General features: G+C 33.0%; 1 protein-coding gene and 1 long non-coding RNA gene across 3 annotated transcripts; one reads left to right on the top strand and one right to left on the bottom strand.

Annotated features, from left to right (window-relative positions):
- Positions 1-6,645: 6,645 nt before the first annotated feature.
- LOC149564766 ((R)-mandelonitrile lyase-like) lies at positions 6,646-15,381 on the bottom strand. Of its 2 annotated transcripts, none has more exons than XM_089818356.1 (4): positions 15,225-15,381; positions 14,351-15,004; positions 6,876-7,686; positions 6,646-6,787 (listed from the first exon to the last, which is right to left on the bottom strand). In XM_089818356.1, the coding sequence occupies exons 1-4, from the start codon at positions 15,304-15,306 to the stop codon at positions 6,736-6,738; spliced, it is 1,599 nt and encodes a 532-aa protein (XP_089674482.1). In that variant the 5' UTR covers positions 15,307-15,381; the 3' UTR covers positions 6,646-6,735. The 2 variants fall into 2 exon arrangements, with proteins under 2 accessions (XP_089674482.1, XP_089674483.1); XM_089818357.1 differs by having other exon boundaries at positions 14,351-15,001.
- On the top strand, positions 8,580-16,823 carry LOC149564765 (uncharacterized). Its single transcript, XR_016361931.1, has 2 exons — positions 8,580-8,691; positions 16,608-16,823. It is a non-coding gene; the product is annotated as an uncharacterized LOC149564765 (long non-coding RNA).
- The last annotated feature ends 7,740 nt before the right edge of the window (positions 16,824-24,563 follow it).

Below are 24,563 nucleotides of genomic sequence, written 5' to 3'. Positions count from 1 at the left end.
TCTTGATTCACAAGTTCCAAGAAAACAAACTTGTTGGCTTTTATTTGGTGAATCTTTGATCTTCTTCATAATGCAGCAACTTGACATTATCAATTTACTAATGCTCGGCACATACTGTGTTACTTGACATCTACTATAAAATCACTTGGCATCAACTAGATTTTATTGGTGCTTGACATCAATTGAAAATCATTCGGCTTCAACTATCTTGCTCAACACCTATTAACTTGCTCGACATGCACTAGAAATTACTTTCACTTGGCTCCAACTGACTTTTTTCTCGACTTGTACTAACTTTTCTTGGCACCTTCTATCAACTTCGTCAAACTTCAAATGAACTTTGTCCAACCTTTTTCTTTTGAACTTTCTAAATGTAGCCAATCATTTTGCAACCTCAAGTCAATCATCAATACATTATGTTATCACTGTCTTAACTGATTCTTACACTTCAATACATAATCATAACTCAACCTTTCCTCTAGGTACTTTTGTTACATCTTGTTAATCAAATCCCCCTCATCAATCAACTAAGTGACAGTGCTTGAAACATATAAGCAATTGTCTTACCAGCATGTAGCAGGTTTGACATCAATGACAAACAATGATTAAAAACACTTCTTCAATAGTTCTCTTACTCAAATGATCTTTTCAATCATATATCAACACCACTATCATTCCTTATATCATTTTTATTGTTGCTCCTTCTATAGTTGGGATTCCTATTAAATTTCCTTCTATCCATTCTGCAATATTTTTTTGTGTGCCCAAAGTTATTACATAACTGACATATAGGTGCATTTCACCTCTGATTTGTTCCATTCTAACTTTCAGGTGCTCTACATTTCCTTGCAATGTGTCCATGATTATTACACTTGTAACACATAAAATGGTTCTTTTATCCATTATATTTCTCTCCATCATTGGATCTATTCTATGATCTCCCTCTTGCATTACCTATAGGATTAGTATTACTAAACATTCTACTATTTGTATTATTACCATCAAACTTAGTTTTCTTACATTCTACTGCTTTATGTCCATAACCATGACAATTATAACAATAGAGATTAGTGATAGGTTTAAAATACTTACCTATGCAATCTCTTTTCATATGTTCAACTTCATTGCATATGAAACATCTTCTTTTGAACTCACATCTTACTTCCTTAGGTGGTTCATCTTGCTTAGGTTTATCAGCTTGCTTTGTTTTCTTAGGTTCATCATGTTTCACTAATAGATCAATTAATTCAACTTATTTTGATACTTCAATAGATGTGCTTGATTCTACCTTACTTAGATTAGATTTAATAGGGGATTTAATAACTAGATTTGGTCCTCTTCTGATTTCAACTTTCTTTGTTGATTTCTCTCCAATCAGATATCCAAGTCCTATCTTGTCATAAGAAGTTCTCTAGTGAAATATCTATTCATCTATCTTCTCACTACTGGAATAAAGTTTCTCTAAGTGTTGCTTAGCTTGTATCAATTCACCTTTTACAATGATATTGTATTTTTTTAATTTTGCATGCTTAATTTTGATAGTATCTAGCTCAGATGTAACTTGACTTAGCAGGGATTTAAGGTCTGCATTCTCATTTTTCAATTTAGATTCATTCTTTCCACCATTTTTCTTAAGATTCAACTTAAGTTTAACAATTTTCAATTCATGTTTCAAAATCTCATTTTCTTTCTAGAGATTTCCTACTTCATCATTGTCACTAATCTATGCAATTGATTCCTTTCTAGATTTCAAATCATCAATCTTGCCTTTCAGTTTACTAATGAAAAATTTTGCATCTTCATATCTTTCTTTCAGGTTGTCTCTTTCTTCAGTAAGAAGGTCAATCTTCTCAAGAGCTTCTTCAAGTTTTTTCTTCAACTATTCCATATCTATAGGGATCTTATTCAAGCCATTAAACTTCTTCAAAGAAACTGGGCTCTGATACCAATTGATAGAAATAGATAATACTGAGAGGGGGAGTGAATCAGTATTCTACAAACTTTTGCCCACAACTGAATATTGTTAATTACTTTATAACTTGCATATAAAAGTAAAGCAAAAATGTTGAACAGTAAATATAACCATACACATAGAGACTCATAACACAATTATTTGTTAACTAGGGAAACCCTAGCCAATGGAAAACCTCGGTGGGGATGATACCCACAAGTTGGTCCACTAAAAAATAGGATCCTGTTAAGAATATTGACCTTGTTATGAGTCTATGAAGTATGTATACTGTCTCAAGTCCTTGTTAGAGGACTAGACATTGTTAGAAGCCTCAACCTTCTTAGAAGTTTCTTCAACCCTGTTAGGAGTTGGTGATCAAATACTATGTATGCAAGAAGAGCCCACTGCCCTAACATGCAATTATACAATTCAATTCTTCACAAAAATAGATATGCATACAATACTTTTTGTCTACTATATTTTACACTTGCTATGATCATACATCAAATGTAGTTCGCATATCATCTCATTGACTTCACATCAATCACAAATATTGCATAGATCATACATATGTTGAACACTTATCTTCACAAGATAAGATCTTTACTTATACCTCACATTTTCATAATTCACTACTTAGTAGACCTTCATGCTTTCACATGCTTGGCATAATATAAAATAACTTATGGAATAATATCCACATAGTCAGCTCATCATGACTTAGTAATTATTTTGTTACCAAAATAATTTCTCAAGTCGTACAATTCAATTCTCTATTATGCTCTGTTCTACACTATTAAATACTCATACTAGTATTTTAATCATATCTCACATCATACTATCTATACACACCTATGCACTAGTACACATCATCATGACACTGTCATAGAGCTTTCCTCAACTACATGTAAGCTAACTCTTAATGAGTTGCTCGCAAACATCACATCTTCTCTCTGTCTACTACAAACTTTCTAACACTTAGATAATTTTCTATCTCTAAATGCATAAATGAAATGTTGAATATATGTTTCCATAAATGACAACTATCAAGACATCTATTTGACCATATTGCCAACATGAGCAACTAGTGGTATAGAACATAGTGGGTATCAGACAAGTATTTTGAAATGACATTTTTAGACCACTTTGTGCTCCATAATCCCTATAGAGAGATCCATGAATACCAAAAGATAAAACCTTAGCTTAAGATCTTCTCTCCTTTGTGAAGGTTCACCAAGAAAAAGAAAAATTAGACTTACAGTTTAGGAGATCTAGTTGTATGAAGTTAGGTTAGGTGGCTATTGTTAGCATGATTTATAATAACTAAAGCGGGGGGCGGGGGGCGAGAATCAGGTGTCTTCATATAATTGTACCAATTTAAATTTTAATTACTTCAATAACTCAAATCTAAACATTCAATAACCTAGTCTTGATAGCAAATAATCAGTAACATAAACTTGTAGTCCACTATCCTAATAGTAACAAACTTGCATAATGTAAAACATTAACACTAAAACATCTCAAATAACATCCACACAAGTATGACATTAGGATTTGATGTGGAAACCCAATTTGGGAAAAGCCACTAGTAACATGTCACTATTTTTCACTCTTCTGAAGTGAGCTCTGTTAGGAGCCAACCCTGTTAAAGATTATAAAACACACTATTAAATGTGACCTTGTTAAAGGATTTAATCACCCTATTAAGAGTGGCTTTGTTAGAGGGCTTAAGAACATTCCATTAGAATGTCACCTTGATTAAAGGATTTACATATGATTGTTAAATCAACCTTGATTGAAGGATTTCATAATCAATACAATGGTTAGAAAGTAATTGTAGGTTGATCTGACAAATACAACTCACTTTACAAATACAAATTATAGTTCGGTTCAAAAATTGACTCATTGACTAGCCTCCATTAATATCTTCATCACTAATTTTCTTGGCATCCATTCAAGCAATCACTCGAACTCGAACTCTACACAGTTCAACCTTCTACACAAGTTCACCAATCAATAAAATCAACAACTGCTTCAACCTTGTTAAGGTTGTCACTAGTTTTGCTAACCTCTTCAAGTTTAGCCCTTATACCTACTTAAATAGGTAATTCTAATCTTTTTCTGCTTAAATATTACTATAGATCTTAGGGTTTGGTCAGATTCACCGAATCCTTCTATCATTTTTTCTCCTCTTTTCTCTTCTAGAAACTTCTCCAATCTTCTACTTGAATTCTTGCATAGGAACACTCAAACATAGTTTCCCTTGAATTAAATACTCTAGATCATCCATCCTTATCTTCAATACATTTTCCATATTCCAAGAAATCAATTGTGTCGATTGGAAATAACAATTTCCTCATAATCTATCAAATATTGTCCCTTGGTCAATACTATTTTTTGGCACTCATTCATCATTGAATTACTCATGCACTACTAATTATTCTATTCAACACATTTACCGATACTCAATCAATACTGATGCTTAGTTGACACTATATTTTTCTTGACTTATAATATTGCTCAGTGAACTCTAGCATCACTCAACTTGAACTTCAAGTTCCTTAATCTTTAGCTCTTTTTCTTGGTCAAGCCCATGCATTTGGTCATTCTTTGATCACTTCTTCTAGGATTCAATACAACTATCTTCTTCACTTGTATTATGATTAAACAATTATATTATCTTGTCAAAGTCCAACTGATCAAGTGCCCATTGCATGTCCTCATAACTCAACCTTTCTTCTAGGTCCTTTTGTTATGTCTTCAAATCCTCTTCATCAATCATATTGATATGCCACTCTACTTAGATAGAAAATTGTCTTACCAATAAGGCTTGACATCAATGACAACATAATATATTTTCCAATTGTAGTTTCCAATAACTAGGGCTTTCCCCTAGTTTAAATCTTTCAAATTCTTAGTTTTGTGGTTTTGGGATAATAGTTTCACACCAATTATATATGATATGCAATTAATTGTGTTGTCTTCGCATGTAATGAATATATTATGAAATGCTATAGAGGAAAGACAATACATTCTACAAGATTTTCTTGGGAGGTAATTTTGTAAAAACAAAAAAGAATCGAGTGATTTGCATATTGTTAAATCATCTAGTATCATAGCGAAGTCATGCTTCATCAATTAGTCAAGATGCTATTGAATTTTATGAATTAGTAAATGTGGAGACATGGATGTAATGATGGTGCTTGATATGTTTGACAGTTTCAACACATCATTATAACTTTCCACGACACTAGCATTCAAAAGTTCTATTTTATCTAGCTACAATGTTGATATTAGATAAATTAGCATAAAGATTGTTTTTAATATATTTTAATATTTTAATGATGATAAGGAATTTATTTAATAGTCTAACTAATTAAGAATACAAATTTAAGGTTAGAAATTTTGAGTTTTATGTTGGTCCTAGAAGTAGTGTGATTGCTCAATCCATTTTGGATCCCTATAAATCTTGAGGCGAAAGGGACATTTTGTCCCAATACATAATAATAGTAAAGGCATAACCAAGTCTAGTAATTAACATATTATGTATATCCCAATCATTGCATTCAATATGACTTATTATAGTAATGTAATAATAGATTTCTAATTAATTACTAAAATAAGAATGACAAAACAACATAACTAACTCAACTAACATGTCACTTAAGGAGGTGTATAACTCTATACAGGTTCCCTTTTGTGTGTGATTAGATGAAAGGTGGTGTAATAGTATGCCTCCTATCTTCCTAGTCTATCTTTTAGTTGCCCCTATAGGGGCAAGCTCCTTTACTATCAAGGTGGAAAGAGGTTTGACAACTAGGGGGTGGATCTACAATCAAGGTGTTTTCATTTGTCATAGAATGATTGTGGTCATCTCTATGTATCCCAATACGATGATTTGGGGACCCTTTCCTCTACTCTTTTTGGGAATGTTGCAATAGGTGGACTATTGGTTGAGTATTATTGGTGCTCTTTCTTGGCCTATGTATTGAATGGGGGCTCTTTTGGCCTAGTCTTCTACTAGTAGCATATCGATAAAATTTTGTTGCTAACTATGTGCCATTAGATGGATCACTATAAAAACCTGGACACTAGCTTGTGTTGATGATTTCTTAACAAACCTATGGTTGTGGCTTTGTAAGGGTTATCCCTCTTGTTTGCCTACTTTATGCATATGCAAGATTAATTTTAAACTTAATAATACATGTCACAAGATTAATTTTAAATTTAATAATGTGTGTGTGCACGCTCAGGCGCGCGTGTGAAACAAAAGCAATGTCACTATATAGAGACAACAATTTTTTTATATTATGAATCCTCAACTCTTCACATATATTTTTACCAATTAGTATGCTAATTATTTTACACAAAAACAATACCATAATCTAAAAACAAGATTAATTAAATGACACCAATAATAGTATTTATCTTCCAAATATTGCCTCCTCTATCACCCATAGGAAAAGAAATTGTTTACTTTACAGTTGCCACTCAAATATATGATTATTAGAAATCACTGAAATTTTCAAGGTTGTAAATTATATTTATTTACTTCCCATTTCTTTGAAGGAATTACATATATTTGTTCTAAGCATTGTTGTCATTTTTCCCTCACTTTTTCTTTGTTTAAACTTTATTTTATGGCTAATATATAGTAAGCTCAACAAATCAACTATACATTATACGAGTAAAAATAATAAAAGTGAAATCATTCCATTAGATATTTTTCTCAAATTGCACAATAGAAGTTTGTAACACTTCAATTAAAGAGATTTGCAAATTCTCTAGTATTCACAAATGTTCATTCGCTCTTGGAGGATACTAACTCCTATATACCTATATAAAAAAACATAAACATGTCATTAATATTATCTTTTTATTATTTAAAAAAATGGACAAAACAAAAACAAAACAAAAAACATACCTTCCAAGCATCATGGTAATGGCTTGTGGATTCGTCCCAGGACTATCTTGGAAAATTGAATTATCAACAACCCTGAGACTATCAACACCTTTCACATGTAATGTTTTGTCAACCACATGATTAATTTCACACCCTCCATGGTAATGCCAAAATGTTGTTATAGTATCTTTGCAAAAAATTTCCAAGGCAATATTTTCTAGTTTATTTTCTGGTAATTTTGGTCCTATGAATTGAAGGGTGCCATCAAATGCAAATTCTTGAATAGAAGTTGTCATGGTAAGATTTGACAATAGCTTCATAGCAAGAATACATTTCTCTATATCAAATGGGTGAGAAAAGTAGTTATATCTTACAAGTGGGTTATCTTGGGGATTTTTACTTTGGAGTCGAAGCTCACCCCTTGATAAGGGAAAAGCCACCTTACTAAAAATACCTCCAATATATAAATTGTTTGTGGAATTTTGTTGTTGGAAAAGGCTAAGAGCTTCAATGTAGACTTGGGAATGGTCTATTATACCCACAACTTGTCCTTGTTCAAATTGAAGTGGTTTAGGGGATTCCAGAGCAAAGGCTATTTTTGGTGGATCTTGAATCCTTTTTCCCACTGAGTTTAGGTCTAATAATACATTAATGTTCAATTCATCAAGTTGTTTAGAGGGGCCAATTCCACTTAATAAAAGGAGTTGAGGGCTACCTATACATCCCGCAGACAAAATTACTTCACTCCAATGTGACAATTGGTTGACAAATACTTGATAAAATAAATCATCATCATTACTCATCAACTCAATACCATTAGCCTTCAATATTCCTGCAACATCATTTTATATCAATTATTAGAAACTTTTATATTGTAGCTTAAAATATTATAAGAATGGTATACATACATCAAGTTTGATTTCTAATAAGGATAAAGATAAATAAAAAAACAAAATATTCTTTATGTAAAGAGAATTATTATTCTGAGAGTGTGTATGTGGGTGGGTGTGCGTCCGTGCGTGTGCGTGTGTGCGTGCATGCACGCACATGTGCATATGCATGTGTAGGTGCAGGTGCATGTGCATGTATATGTGTGGGTGTGACTGTATGTGTGTGAGTGCGTGCATGCGCGTGTGCGCATGTGCATGTGCATGCATGCGTTGCACACACACACACACACACACACATGTGACTTGAATAGACTCAAACTCAAGACCTTTCAAATGAGAGGCTCACAACTTACTCCCAAAATAGAATATATACTTGTCATATTAGAATAAATTTTAAATCTTGACTACTTCAAGAAAACCCAACATCAAAAAATTAGTTTACTACTAAATTATTTTATTTTAAATTAGAGACTTAACAATCTATTAGTAACTTAAAAAATGATAAGTAAAATTCAATACATAGAAATTCAAAAATTAAAGAGATGAATAAAAAAGTGTGATTATTTAAATTTAAAAAAAAAAAAAAAAAAAACACAACTTATAGATTAGAATATAATAATAGAAATATTTGAATATATATATATATATTCGTTTTTTTAATAAATTGTTTCTAAATTTAAAATGAATAGAATTTAATTACGACTCCTCAACAACACAACCATAAAAAGTACTTCACTAGTGGGAAAAAAATTAAGTAAACAATTATTCAATAAAATTTGAATAATTATTATTTTATTTTTAAATATATTTGAGCGGCCTGGGTACTTTCTTCCTTGCTCTTTTCTTTTTCCCCTCTCCGGCCTCAGGCACTGTTAAATTAGTTGCATTTTCCTAATCACTTCGATTTACTTGCAACTGGACTTGAGACAATTTGTTCAGAATCTTGGGTAAGTAGCATGCCATGGTTTCTACAAGTTAAAAGCTAAGATTCATCCTTTTGTAGAAGATTTAATTTTTTTCATAGTATTATACTTTAGGAAGATACATACACAAGTTTATAAGATTTTATATGGATTTCTAAGAAACTGTCTTGAGAGAAAGTGGGAATATTTTACTCCATTTCTTGTAGTGTTTACTGATTTGTATGTGGTGCAGCTAAATTTCAACTAGCAAGAACCCTAAACCAAATTTAGGGTATTGGATTTAAAACCTAATACAAGTTCATTCTATTAGTTTCTGTTACGAAGATTTGCTCGAATGTTTGATTCGTTGATGGAAATATTGGCTTTTGCAAATTCCTATGTTGCAATGCCAAAAGTAACTTTTTATAGTCCTTTCTTTCTTTCTGATTCTGTAACACTTACCTTATTAATCGGAGTTTCAGGTTCCAATTTATCATATTTCTTTAGGAAGAATCATTAAAGATTTGTCGGCGTGCTTTTTAATTTATCGTACCTTGTCATTTTCATTCCAAGGTTTAAACGAAACTCTGCATCTGGATATATACAGATTGCTTAATATCCCTGGACATTATATCTTCCTTTGACCTTTTTATTTCTGATCAATCCTGGAGAAGTCTGATTTGACATTGAATGATTATTCAGTTTTCTGCACGTTTAACAGAATTGAAATTGGTAGTTGTGATTCAGAGTTTTCTATTAATCAATCTCTGTTCTCTGGCATTGCCGATTCTTTTTGACAGCTTTATTTAGTTCTGTTTTAGGACGGCAGCTGCTGCTGCTTTGATTTTTTCCCTTGGATGGGGAATTTTGCCTATGCCAGAATCATAAGCCTCTCCAATAGTTTGATGTTTCTGGAGTCCAAAACTTCGCCTTTGGCGGAGTCATTCCTCATCATTCATGAGCTGGGAGATTCTAGGCATGGCCAACTTTCTCAAAGCTCATCGCTCTAGAAGACTTATAAAGTAATAAAAACTTCTGCCCATATGCTGGCCAACTCTGTATTCTTTTTACATTTCTCCCCAGCTTTGTCTTTTAAAGTTTTAATTTTCTACCTTCTCTTGTGGTCATCCCTTTCAATCCTTCACTAGTATCCCTCAAACTTTTCAGAATATTAGAAATATCAGTTACATGCCTACTTGGCCGGCTTTAATAGTTGCAATCTCTTTTCTGTCAAGGTTCACAATAGGAAAGAATCTAATGTCAATTCAGAAAGTACTGTGTCTCAGATGCACAACGTATCAAGTTTGAGGCCCATGTCCAATATTGCGTGGGTGTTATGTTTAAAGTAAGCCAAACAAATAAGAGTCCCTAATGCAACTAGTTAATATGGAATCCAGTGCAAGCGTTTGGATGCTTCCATAGCAATGCATTTTGAGCAGCCTGTTTGATGTAAGGCTTGTTTCGAGATAATTTAGAGGTTGATGCACAAAAATAATGAATGATGAAACCTGATATGGAGAGAGCTGCGAAATACTAAAGCATTGAAGCCGGCCCAGAGGATTAAGAGTGCAAAGACGAAAATTACCAGCAAAATATAAATTCCAGGTTTGAGGAATATCAAGAATAGCGTGCATATAAGAGCTGCATAGTCATTTGGAGGGTCCATATCCCTTGTAGTTGTAGCATAGATAAAGACGAAGCAGCCTGTGTAAAGCAAGTGAAGCTATATGTTAACACACTGTGTGTAGGCCACTTAGCAATTAAAGAGAGACGTTGCCCCTTGTGTAAAGTAAGTGAAGCCCTATATTAATGCTATGTTTTTTGATATTTCATAGCTTCTCAAAGTTATCCTATCAACTGCCCCGTACGATTTTTGTCTCACCATTTTCACCTTAATTGATTACTACTGCCAAATTACACAAGTACTTCCATGCACTTTTCAAAGTTTCGATACAAATTCTTCCCCTGAATTGTTTTTGCATGGGTACGGTTATACATCCCTTGAACAAAATCCTAGCGAAGGTTCATTTATAGGCCAAGGGCCAATTATATCTAAATTCTTTTCATTCTAGTGAAGATTGGATAAACACAACACGATTTGCTTTCTATATGCACACTCACAATAGTTAAAATCCAAGGAACAATCAACGAGCTCCTTAGCCATATTCTAAGTTTTTAAGGTCCTCAGACCTTTCTCACCAATGTGGCCAATGCGTTTGTTTCACAGCATAGTTGCGTCAGTAGGTACTTATGGTTCTCAGTAACGCGATCCTTAATTCTATTACCCTCAGCAAAAGTAAATACATCAAGTTGAAATAGAGGACCAATATGGAATCTATTAGCTAATAAGGATCTTCTAACCATTCTATGACCATCCTTATTGAAACTTGAAAACCTAAATCATTCATCATAGATATAGACAAGAAGTTGCTTGTCAAACTAGGGATGTGCAAGGAAAGACATGACCTATGTATCTCTAAACACAAGATTGACTCTTTGATGGCCAACAATTTGAGAAATGAATTGTCTTTCAAAAGGATTTATCCACCGGCATTGCTCTGATAATTAGGAAATCACTTCTTGTGGGGTTCACATGAAATGATGCTCTAAAGTCAATCATTCATGTATATCCACATGCGTGTGTAGCAGGAGCTGCAGAAAAAGCGTCTCTGGTAACCTCATTTGAGTATCTTAAATCTGATTCATCATTCAACTCTCTGCTTTCTTCTTCCTGATGTGATTGGTTCTATTTCAATTTCAGTATTTAACCTTTGACCTTCCGAGTGTCTTGGGTCTTGCCTTTGACTGGGTTTTTTTTGCCCTATTATTCTTTGCCTTCCTTGAACGACTGTTAACAACAAGGTCTTTAGTAGATTCCTACGATCTCTTCTACATATTTAGTCAGCAAGGCTCTAAGTATCTTATTAGAGCTATCAGATTTCAACAATCTATTAGTATTATTACTGTTTTCTAGATTTAATCGTGTGATCAATTTTTATCGTCAATATTTTGTATCACACTACATGATCCATTATCAAGATGTCAATGCAAAAGAAAGGAGGATCACACTGAATATTCTTTTGCACTGGCATCCTGTTGATAGATCACATAACGTGAACTGAAACATTGATGATAAAAATTACTTACACAACCAAATCTAAAAACATAATAACAATCCAAGTATCTTCTCAATGCTCAATTTAGATGTAGTGCTACTTATGATCATCAGAAAGTTGTCCCACGAATCTGGTAGGAAACATGATAAAGTATTATAATAATCTTCCTGGTTCATTTTTACATCCATGCATGTTAACAGACTGATAATAGTGTCAAATGCATTCAAGTTCTCTCTATCTTATATTCTCAAAGTCTACTTCTGCAGGAACAATTTACTGACAAGAGATTTCGTTTGATGAATAGCATGAATATTGTCCCACAACTACTTAGTTGATTCGTCACTCAAGACATTCACGAGCATTGAGTCTAAAAGGCACCATCTCATGGTGGATTTGGCCATTCTGTTAAGTTGCATGCTCATCTTCATCCACATCATTAGGACTTAAAGCAGTAACTGAAATCCATTGATTTTGCTCCACCAATAGGTCCTCTGAATTTAGCTTCCAGCGCTCAAAGTTTGTGCACTTTACATTTTGGAAGTGTCAACCATTTCTTAAATCTATAGTTGCAATAAGATCCATCTAGTAGGTAAGGTTCGTACTTAAACAAAGATTGATAATAGGGTCAAAATACCCTCTCTTTCCTTAAATCTGAAGAATTTATTCTAGCTCTTATATCAAACAAAAGCTAACCAACAAAAGGTAACTACACCAATTCTATGATATTAAAAAACAAAGAATTACAGGATGTAGACAAATTTCAGTTACAGAGACAATTGTACTCCCCGAAATCCTCACTGAAAAAAACCCAGCATTAATAACAGTGGACACAATCAAATAATATTTAATCAAATTAACTAGGTTACACTTCAATGAATATCATTGCTATTGATCAGGATCCTCAGTATCTCCTTTGCGTTAGATTGGACACGTCCTTACTATAAATTTCTCATACAACTGTCTCTCCTGGCCTCAAACATATTGGACCACAGAGATAACAAAAAAAAAAACCATTTATGGTTTTCCAAACCTATGGGCTCTAAACTACGGCAGTTTTTCCCTTAGCATAACCACTTTTGACTTGTATGATCAAAGAGGGTCATATCCAACTCCCAAGTACTCCATATTGGAGCACTAATTACTCTTACAAGTTTACAACCCTGTTATGTACGGCTATAAATAACTGGCCACAGATGCTTTTCCCAGTCCACTGCGTGACCCTTATGTTAAATGTTCTATTACATTCTCATAAACTGGCAATAGTGTGTCATCCAAGGAATTTCGTGGATTTCCCTACAAGTTTGACAACCCCTTCTGTGAGGGTCCCTAAATGCAACGTATTACAATTATTTAATTGTTATATTGTTCCTAGGATTTGCAATGTGTACAACACATAGTCAGAACAACTTCATGTCGTAATAATCTTGTGATTCTGTCGTAATGACCAAAAGCTGATACAGTTTTACCAGAAATGTTTTACTCATTAGCACAGACTTTGGAAATCCCATGGTTATAATTTATCGGAAGTTGTTATACTGCTGTAGATTAGTTTTTTTCTTAAATGTAGTTTGACAAGTACAATTCAGATCTGTTTTCTTAACGTAGTTTGAGAAGTACAATTCAGATCTGATCATCACAAATAAGGGTTAAAAATTTGAAAGTATGATATAAGATCAAGTAAGGGCTAAGGGGTAAGGGTTACATGTTAAATCAATATATCACACAGATTTTCTCCTATTCACGTAGCTTAGGTAGGGACTCCAGCTGAGTGCAGCCCTTATTTGCATAGTACTCAGCATTTTTTAATTTAAAAATAAAAATAAAAAGTCACATATTTAAGTCAGACAAACTTTCTTGATAATTAGAAAAAAATTCAATTCGATGAAAAGTAGTCATTCAAAAGAGTCCAAAAAATAGATCATAGAATATTGATATGCAAAATACTATAATTGAATTTAGAGATAAATATATAGTTTGATCTATTGAAATCTATGCTATCAGACACCGTAAAACCATTTTTCTCCTAGACTAATATCTGTTCTTAACAACTCGAAAGATGCAGAGCCTATCCAAAAAGTTATTGCAAGCAATACAAAAACTTTTTAAATAATATATATACAAAAGAAAAATACAAAATCCTAGACAAAATGACAAGTAATTGAAAACATAATTACATAGATTCAATAGCTCGAAAGGCTGATATCAAACCCAGGGAACGGACATAAAGCTGTATTGTCTTCACTCTTGACAGTGGGAGGCAGAGGGTGTTTTCTTGAACTCAGACAAAATTTGTTCATAAACAGACCCAGGAAAAGGGTTTATTCTGATCAGTAGAAAGGGTGTATTCTGATAAGTAGAAAAGGGTTATTCTGATCAGTAGGTGGCCTTTTACTCGTGTCAGAGCAACTTTTACCTCCCCAAAGAGTAGGCCTAACCCTTGAAACATTCAAAGAGACAACAGACAGTCTCTATAATAATCTACAAACTCAAATTTACCTAATATAAAGCCAATAATCTACAAACTCAAATTTACCAAATATAAAGCCGATTATCTAAAAGATTTGGGAAGATGGAAAAAGGAAGCGTACCTGAAGAGGAATCAAACAGGATTCTGGTGGCTGTAGCATTCAAAAGAACCACAATGTTATCTGGATTTGCGTACTGCAGTAGATCTGCGGCCGTGTGTCTCTTTCCATCGTTGTCAATTGTAGAAGCACTAAACTTTGTGCCCTCCAAATGATCCAGACTATATCCATGATAAGGACCCACTCCAGCTTCTAAAAGTGCATCCTTGAAAGCAGAATTCCAACGAAAAAGCTTGTCTGGTTTGAAGGCCATCAACTTCTCCACCCATTCATACGACTTATTCACAAGTTTCTCATCCCACTCCATCTCTCTAATGAATTCCGAGCTTGCCCTGCTGTAGAAGCCGCCATTAATGGCCGTTCCACCTCCCAGAACTCTTCCCCTTACCAACTGCACTCCCTCTTCTGACTCAAATGGCTGCATCACATAAGGCAAATCTTTGGGATCCCCAAGAACCTTGAAAACACCCTTTATGTCTGCAGTATCGGGATTTCCATAGGGAGAATCTCCCCTTTCCAACAGCAAAACAGAGTAATGCTGTGAGAGAGTTGCAGCCAGAGGACACCCTGCTGTACCTCCTCCAACAACAATGTAATCATATGTTCTTGCAGCTGCCTTTTCAACATCAAATGTCATGAAAGGAAATGGGTATTCTGCTAACACCAACCACAAAACATCCCCCATTAATGTAATACAACAAAGCTAAAAGATTGAAAGTTTATCCCCCAATTAACGTAATACAACAAAGGTAAAAGATTGAAATTTTATCCCCCTTTAATGTAATACAACGAAGGTAAAAGATTGAAATTTTTGTAAGCATCCGTCAGAAAACGTAGAGATTTGAAACAAAAAAAAATACCGAAATTCTCAACTCACCCAAATCATGTGCTGAACAGGGGAGCTGGTCATGATTTGTAAACAGCAGCACGCATGAAATGAGAAAGAAGAGGATCTCCATGTTCCCTCTACTCAATTTAAACCCTCCGATAGACCTGAAATTGGAATCACTCTAGTGTCTGTGAAATAGCTTCACTTCTAATCAGTGTACTTCCAATGTTATAAATGATCAGGGACCTTGATTATTTTAAAATTTTAAATGGCTAGCAGTCTCCCATGCCGCGACTAACTTCAATGTAAGACTGTTGTTTCAGTCGCCAATTTTGACTTCAAGGTAAACTTATTCTCATTGGCTGCCATGTCATTCATTCCAACGTAAGAAACCTAAAGAGTATGTGGAAATAAGAAAATATGTGTTACCATATCAGCGATATCCAATACGAGTCCAAACAAGACTCCTCAGTAGCGGAAGTCTAATATGCCGGCTTCCATCGTATGAACTCATTTTATTATGGCGACTCCTACAAAATCAAAAAGGGACTAGATAAAATGTACTCATTTTATTATGGCGACTCCTACAAAATAAAAAAGGGACCAAATAAAATGTACTATAAGAAAAAATAAAGTCAGACTTTTTTTTTTCAAGATTCATGACAATGTAGTGATTTTTTTTTGTTGTTTTCAATTGCAAATTATGTAGATCATGAAAAAATCACATGAAATTTTCGGAAAAATTTATGATGTTTTCGATTTTTTGAAATTTGGTCAATTGTACAGTCCAAATCAAATGCTCTTTTTGAATATAAAATATATATATTTTTTTCAAGATGCCAAAATATTATTCACCAAAGCATAAGTTTTTACAAACATAATTCAATTCATTAGGAATTGTTATTGATTATACTATTTGAATGAGGAAAAGGTTTATATCTATAAATTGAATTTATGATAGAGTATCAATATAATAATTCTTTAGGAGTATCATATTATATTTTGAATTGATCTAATAGGACTTTAAAAAGAGGGTTTTTAAGTAAATATATCTATTAAGATTTTATATTTTGTTGTCTATAGATCTAATACGATAGCACATTATAAATTCTTCTATGATTTGACTAGTATAGAATAGTTTTTTATAATAACAAATATTGTGATCATGTATATGGATTTTAAGTCAAAGAATGCATTGTTCTAATGTCAATAAGTTGTTCATCAAGATAGTGATATTATAATACTTATTTAATTCTTCTTTATAAAATTGTATTTATAAAGATTTTTTTAAGATGTCAAGATTATCTATCATGTAACATTTCTAAGTCAAAGAATCAATACTTTCTAGATGAATAAATTTTGAATAATATCTATAGCAACATCATATTTCTTTTATGAGTGTTTTATTTTACTCCTTTTATAAATTGACAGGTGTGGAGCCTCTTTCCAAATGTTCAATATTGTTATTATGTGTGGTGTGATTTTTGAGTCATGGAAAGATTGATTTTTAAATTTTATCATAATAGTAACATCATAATTATTTTATAAATGTTTATTTTTTTAATTATAGGAAATAATATGCACAACTGTAATTTTATTTATTTTTAGTTTTCAAAATTATATAATAGATTTGACATTTATTAAGTATTTGTTAAGTATGATTATGGGTTAAACTTGACTAGACTTGAACCCAAGGCCTCTTGCATGAAAGGTTCACAAATTACTATTATGCTATAAGCTCTTGCTTAGGTCTTTTCCCAAAATATTAAAAAAGAAACGAAACAATTAAGATGAATGCAAGAGTTTTTTTCTCCCTTTTTACAATTTTAGAAATCTCAACAAAAGTATTTCTTAATGCTTATTTTTTATTGGCCACACAATATTTTTTCTCTTTTGTATAAAAATAAAAAACATGTGGCAAAAATTTAAAGAGCCAATTAGTAAAAAATAATAATCCTTAAAAAATAAACATATTGGTGAACATTGAAAAGGAGGTGAAAAACATAAGTATTAGTTACCTTTCTAACTAGCAAACTAAACAATTTGTATACAAAACATTATAACTAAATGATTAGGAGATACAAAATAAAAGATAAAAATTATAATTAATATCTAAGGAGCATGCCTCTTCTCACTCATCTCATGATGAGAATGAGGCTTTAAGGTTTCCTTCTAAATAAGTTGATAAGATTTCTATTGAGATTGATAAAATGCATTATTGGCTTCTTCAAGGGAATTATTATATTGATACTATTGTTTCTCTTGATGCTCTTAATAAAGTGATCAGTAATGATGAATATGGTTTTAATGCTTTGCATAGTCTTAGTCACATTGTCCATTCTAATGTTAAACCTTTGGCTTAAGCCACATTTGAAATAGGGATATTTCCACCTATCACTACTTTTGAACTTGTGTTGCTTATTTTCGCACTTATCTCTAGCATTTCTAATTATGTTTCTTCTATTGTGACTACTGTTGAGTTGTCTAATCCTCCTATTAGTAGTCTTCATATTCCTTCTTTTCTTGTAAGTGTTCCACTTGCTTAAGTGCCTACTTCACAACCTTTATACAACAGTGTTCCTTTCACTTATCCTAATCCTTCTACTATAGTTCCTAGTGTCCCACCAGCAACACCTACTATTTCAGCTAATTCATACACTCTTCTTAGTATATTTAATGTGTTTGGGCTACCTATGTCCTCTAATGATTCCACCATCATTAGCCTTTCTCAAATTGTTTCTTCTTTGCAGCAACAACTTGCTTCCTTTACTCAATCTAAGTTTAATGTGCCTACATGTGATATGGGTAGGCCTTTTGTTTTTTGACATTATCTGTACAACTACTCCTCAACAAGTTTATATGCCTCGCCTTGATACTTATAATGGTAAATGTGACCTTGTGACTTATCTTAAAACTTTTCAAGTTCTATGTAGTGATTACACTTATGATCATAGGTTTTTACCTAAGTTGTTTGCTTGTACCATTTGTGACAAAGATTTGCAATGGCATTTGTCTTTGACACCTTATTTTATTGATTCCTTTCATAAACTTGCTAATGTCTTTATCCAAGAATTTCATGATAACATTGGTCCTTTAGTGTCTTTGACTGATTTGATGCATTGTAAACTAGGCTCTAAGGAAAATGTAATTGATTTCATTGGTAGATTTAAGGTTTTTCATGCTTAAATTTCTTATCTAGTGCCTAATCTTGATATTCAACATATGTTGATTGCAAATTTACAAAAAACATTAGAGATAAGATTCTACTTACTGAGTTTACTTCCTTTTAAAACTTTTTGCAACATTTCATCATTATCAACTACAAGTGAGTCAGTTTGAGAGCACCACTTCAATGGTTCTTGTACCTATTGATAAGGGTGATGTCATACTTAATCATAACAAATTCTAGAAACCTAACAACTATGTCAAGATTAACAAAGCCACAAATACAATAGATGAACAAGTAGCTTTTGCATCTTGAGGTGTTATTGCTTCTTTAGTTTCTCAGATGAATTATATGTTTACTCCTCTCTTTGAATCTTTACTTTCTATTGTAGGAAGGTTGGTTAGTGCATATTTCTTCTGATTCTTCTATTTCTAATTTTCAACCACCTCTTGCTTCTATTGACCCTTCTAGTGTGGTCCCTTCTACTAGTGTGGTTCCTCCTCCTAGCGTGGTTCTTCCTTCTAGTTCTCAACTTGTTCCTCCTATTAACACATCTATTGATAGTAAGGAACCTATGGTTGTTTACCCTACTTCTTCTCAACAAATTTTTGGTAAGACTAAGCATAACTAACATGCTCATGAATGTTGAAAGAATCACTAGGCTCATGCTAAAGCTCGTATGCATACTTCTCATCAGCCCATGTCTATAGAGGAAGATAATCATACTAATGAGATAGATAAATGTGATATTAATATTCTAAATTCTGTTTCTATTAATCTTGATGAAGGGGATACTTTAGATGATGATGAGCATGAGATTATTGATCTTGATGTTGATTTTCCTATCATGTTTTCTATGTAGCTTACACTTACATTTGATCTAGAGCATAGCAACTCTCAAGATGGTCCTTCTTTACATTTAGCTATTATAACTATTGTGTTGAATGTTGCTCCTCTAGTAAGCTGTCCACCTTTGCATGCTACTGATTGAGATAGGGGAGGAGGGAAATGTGCTTGAAGTGGGTGCTTTGGCATATTAGCTTTTTTATGTGATTCCCTATTGTGACATGTGCTTCCCTTGTACAATGTTTTCTATATGTTTTTTTATGATTTATTTAAACAACTCTTATTATTCTATTGGCACAAGGTGATAAAGGAATCAAATTGTTGTATCATCATTCTATTTATATGTTACTTGTTGAAAACAAATTAACACAAGTATGATAAATGTGTTTCAATCATTGTTTTGTCATTAATGTTAGACCTACTATTTGTTGGTAAGACAATTTCTTATAGGATTTAAGTACTATCATTTATTTGATTGATGAAAAGGATTTAATCAAAATGATGTAGCAATAGCATCTAGAGGAAAGGTTGAGTTATGATATGGAAAAGGAGTACAAGAATCAGCTAAGAGAGTTATATTATAGTGCATTGATAATCTACTTATGGTTGCAAAGGTTGGTTAAACTGAGCAAGTTCAAAAAAACAAGTTAAACAAAGTTTGTCTGCCAAGCTTGATTGAGTCGATAATAGGTGCCAAGCAACATTAGTGCAAGTTGAGTAGAAAATTAGTTGGAGCCAAGTAAAAGTCTATTTTAATGTAAGTCGAGTGAAATAGTTGATGTTAGGCACTAGTAAATTTTAGTTCGTGTCAAGTGATTCTTCAATGGATGTCGAACAATGCAGTATGTGTCAAGCATTAGAAGCTAGTTAATGTTGAGTGTCAGCATTATTAGAAAGATCATGAGTTCGATGGATCCGAGTTGTCAAAGTTGATTTTTTGGATTATGTGAACCATGTGGAAGATAAGATTGATGGGTTAGTGGTATAGAATTCATGATAAACTATTTTTAGGTGAATTCAAAGAGGATTGAAGGAGAAGTTTCTAGAAGGGAATGAAATGAAATAAGGGTAAGATTTATTGAATTCTACCTAATTTGTCCTAACCCTAAATTGGACGATGGAGAATGAATGACAAAATATCTTAATTCTCTATAGAGATGGATGGTCAGAAGCAAAAGTTGTCATGTGCGAGAACCTAAGGAAGACATGGAGTCTAGTGTATTGCTTCATTCAATGACCTAAGTGAGTTAAGTAATAAGGCTTAAGGGTATGGATGTTTGAAGGATGAACAAGCTATCAGAGCTAAAGTGTATGAAAACCAAGCAGAATTGAGGATTGAAATAGAGATATGTTATATGCAAATGGAGTTGTAATTTGTTATTAGATCAAGTCTTATTGTTATTCTCTAATAATTATATTAGTCTAGAGTAAAATCTTTAGATTAAGGTTGACCTAATAGTCAGTTGTAAATCCTTTAACTAGGTTGCATTTCAAGTGAATGGTCTAAAGTGCTCTAACAAGGCTCACTCCTAATAGGGTGATTGAAATCAATTAACATGGTCACATTTAATAGTGTGTATTGTAATCTTTAACAGTGTTGGCCTTTCACATGGAATCACTTTAGGAGAGTGAGAAAGAGTAGCATGTTACTAGTGGTTTTGCCAAATTGGGTTTCCATGTAAATCATTGTGTCAAGTGTGTTATTGAATATGTTATGTTTCAAGTTTAAATTTTTGCAAATTGATTTGACATTAACTTAAATGTTTTAACTGATTGCATAATCTTATGGATGCATTCATGATGATAAATATTTTATGGCTTCACTAAATGGAGTTGTAAGTTGTTATCAGATTAAGCCTTACTGTTACTCTCTACTAATTGTATCAATCTAGGGTAAATCCTTTGAATTAAGATTGACCTAACAGTCGTTTGTAAATCTTTTATTTGGGTGACATTCAAGTGAATGGTCTAAAGTCCTCTAACAAGGCTCACTCCTAATAGGGTGATTGAAATCCTTTAACAAGGTCACATTTAACAATGTGTATTCTAACCTTTAACAAGGTTGGACTTTCACAGGTAATCACTTCATAAGAGTGAGAAAGAGTAACATGTTACTGGTGGTTTTTCCCAAATTGTGTTTCCATGTAAATGATTGTTTCAAGTGTGTTATTGAATCTGTTTTGTTTCATATTTACATTTTTGCAAATTGATTTGACAGTAACTTACAAGTTTTACGTGATTGCAAAATCTTATGGATGCATGCATGATGATAAATGTTTTATGGGTTAACTAAGTTGTGAAAAGTTTTTATAGTACATTTGAACCTTGGATAATTGATTCACCCCCCTCTTGGTTATTCTAAAGAATTCCAACAATTGGTATCAAAGAAAATAGGACTAGTTTGAAGGTACTAGAAGCACAAAGATCAAGATGTCAAAAAGAGAAGTACCCAAGCTTAATAGAGATAACTTTCCTGCATGAAAAAGTTTGATGAAGCTACACCTTAGAGGATTTGAAGATCATGCACAATCTACCATTATTGTTGAGCATGTTGATCTTGTTGGAGCCTTAACTATTGAAGATCTAAAAAAGAAGAAAGAACACAACTAGGCAATGTTGGAGATTGTTTCTACTCTAAGCTATGTTGAGTTTGATGATATCAAAGGATGTGACAGTGCAAAGAAAATGTGGAATGCTTTACACACCATTTATAGAGGTGGCAAGAATGTTCTAAGAGCCAAAGCTGAAAGTCTCAGAGGTAAGTTTGATGATATGAGAATGCAAGAAGGCCAAAATATTGCTCAATATTGCTCTAGGATAAAAGATGTTAATGCAATAAGAGGAGCTACTAGTAAAATATATGATGATACTGTATTAAACAATGTTTTGAGAACACTATTACCCATCTATGCTATTAGAGTTTCTGCAATATAAGAACTAAGATGTGTACTAGGGAATGATCTAACTCTTGAAGGTCTAGTAAGTAGGCTCACTACTTTTGAGTTATCTAATTTTGATAATTACAAACCTAAAATATTGAATCTGCTTTCAAAGCTAAGCTATCATTGAAGGAACCTAATGATTGTAGAACAAGATTTAGTATGCAAAGAACATTAACAATAAGAGAAACATTTACAAACTAAAACTAAATTCACATATATGCTTAGACAAAGAAAACAAACAAGAAATGCAAACCTCAAAAGAGAAAACACTCCATGCTTCCTTGATTTTGTAGATGTGTCTTTTGATGTGGATGTATGCTCAATTGCTTTCTCAATTGCTTCAATGGTGGAGATGGGTAATGGCAAATTGGTAGCCTTGTGAGCTCTCAATTTGGCATTATAAATTTAAGATTGATGACTTTGGTTCTCAAAATAGCATGGTAACTTTAGCTCAAAAATTGTGATTGAAATGGCTTGGGATGGGATTCAATTTATAGGCCAAGGGGTAGAGGGATGGAGGGCTTAGATGCAAGGATGGGGAGATGGTTAAGGAGGGCTAAGATGCACTCAAAGGGGAGCACATGGATTGTGCTTGTTTAGCACCAATGGGAAGGTGACACTTGTAACAAGGAGGATGAGTGTGAGAGGGTAGGGTAAAGGGTTCGTTAAAGGCATGATGAGTGGGGTTGAGTATGTAAGAGAGATGTAAGAGGAATGAGTGTGGAAGAGGGAAGAGTGTGGAAGATGGATGTAAGAGTCATGAGTGGGCTTGTAAGAGTCTTTTATGGTTTGTAAGAGCACTCATGACTTGGTGGTTGGGTTTTTTGAGGGGAGACTTTGATTTGGTTTAGGAAAGTCTTAAACTTGCTTAGAGAATGTGACAACATTAGGGGGTGGATTAGGCTTGGGTTTAGGATTAGATTAGGGATATTAGAGATGTGCAAGTGGATGACATTAATGAGGGTGGGTGAGTTAGTGGCTAAGCTTGGTTAGTATGGGTGGATGGGGTGGATTAGGCTAAATGGAGGATTAGGGATAAGTTAGGGGTTTTTGGATTTGAGGATTTTATTTATCAAATAGATTTACTTAATAAATGGGGATTTTTGGAATTAGATAGAAGAATAGGATTTAATTGATAAATAATAGGTTTATTTGATTTATCAATTAGGACTATAGATGATTAATTAAATTAATCAGCTAGGGATGGCAAAGGATTAATTAAATAAGAATTTAATTAATGATGCTTTTAGAGATGGCTAAATTAGATTACCAAAGCGGTGTAATCAAATTTAGGTGTCTACAATGAGAAGAAGAAGAAAAAGACAAAATATGTGTCCAGTAACAATGATATAGATAAGGAGGATGTAGATCAACTTGAAGGACTGTTGGCAAGGAGATTTCACAGAGGTAAAGGCAAGTTTAAATGCATACTGCCTATCATTTGTTTCAATTTCAATGAGATTGGTCATATTGCCGCTAGATGTCCAAAGAAGAACTACAGAGGTGGTGACAAGTACAAAAGTAGAAGAGATGAAGACACCAAAGATTACAAAGACAAAGACAAGAAGTCTTATTACATTGTTGAAGAGGAAACAAGAGATGAATTTGATTATCATGATGATGAAGTGGTGTATGTTGCAATGAAGGACGAATCTAATGAAGATGAGTCAACTATACTTATGTCTTGTGTGAAAAAGAATGACAAATAGATAATTGATAGTGGGTGTTCACATCACATGACTAGAGATAAAAGTAAGTTCATTACCTTGAATTGTTATGATGGAAATAGTGTAAGATTTGGTAATGATGCACCATGTTTGATAAATGGAAAAAGGTTCTATCAAGCTCATAGAAAAGATTTTATGTGACAATGCTTACTATGTTGAAGGACTTAATTATAATCTATTGAGTCTGTCACAACTGAATAATTCAGAATGTATGGTTGAGTTTGAAAACAAGATTGCTAAGATATATGATACTGATGGAAAATTGATTGGACATGGTGATAGAACTAGAAGTAATCTATTCTACCTTGATATAAAGGATGCTACTTGTTTAGTTGTAAAATTTGATGATGTATGGCTATGGAACAAGAGGTTGTCATTTTAATTCTGATAAATTGGTTAGTATTAAAAACATGAGAAAAGTTAGAGGTTTGCCTAAGTTGAAGAAGCCTGACAATACAATTTGCAAACAATGTTAGACAAAATGGGAAAGTCAAGTTTTAAGAGTAAGATTCACACCTCTAATGGAATACTAGAGATTGTTCATACTAACTTGCGTGGACCAACTGAAGTGCAAAACTATAAAGGAGATAAGTGCATTATGTTGCTTGTTGATGATTATTCTAGAATGATGACATTTATGTTTTTGAAATAGAAATATGGTGCTTTTCAAATGTTTAAGTGGAATTTAGCAAGAGTTGAAAAGGAA

The sequence above is a fragment of the Cupressus sempervirens genome, chromosome 3 (genome assembly GCF_028749045.1).
Source record: "Cupressus sempervirens isolate cs-2001-9-10 chromosome 3, ASM2874904v1, whole genome shotgun sequence".
Lineage (NCBI taxonomy): Eukaryota > Viridiplantae > Streptophyta > Pinopsida > Cupressales > Cupressaceae > Cupressus > Cupressus sempervirens.
This window is presented reverse-complemented; position numbering and strand designations above follow the sequence as displayed.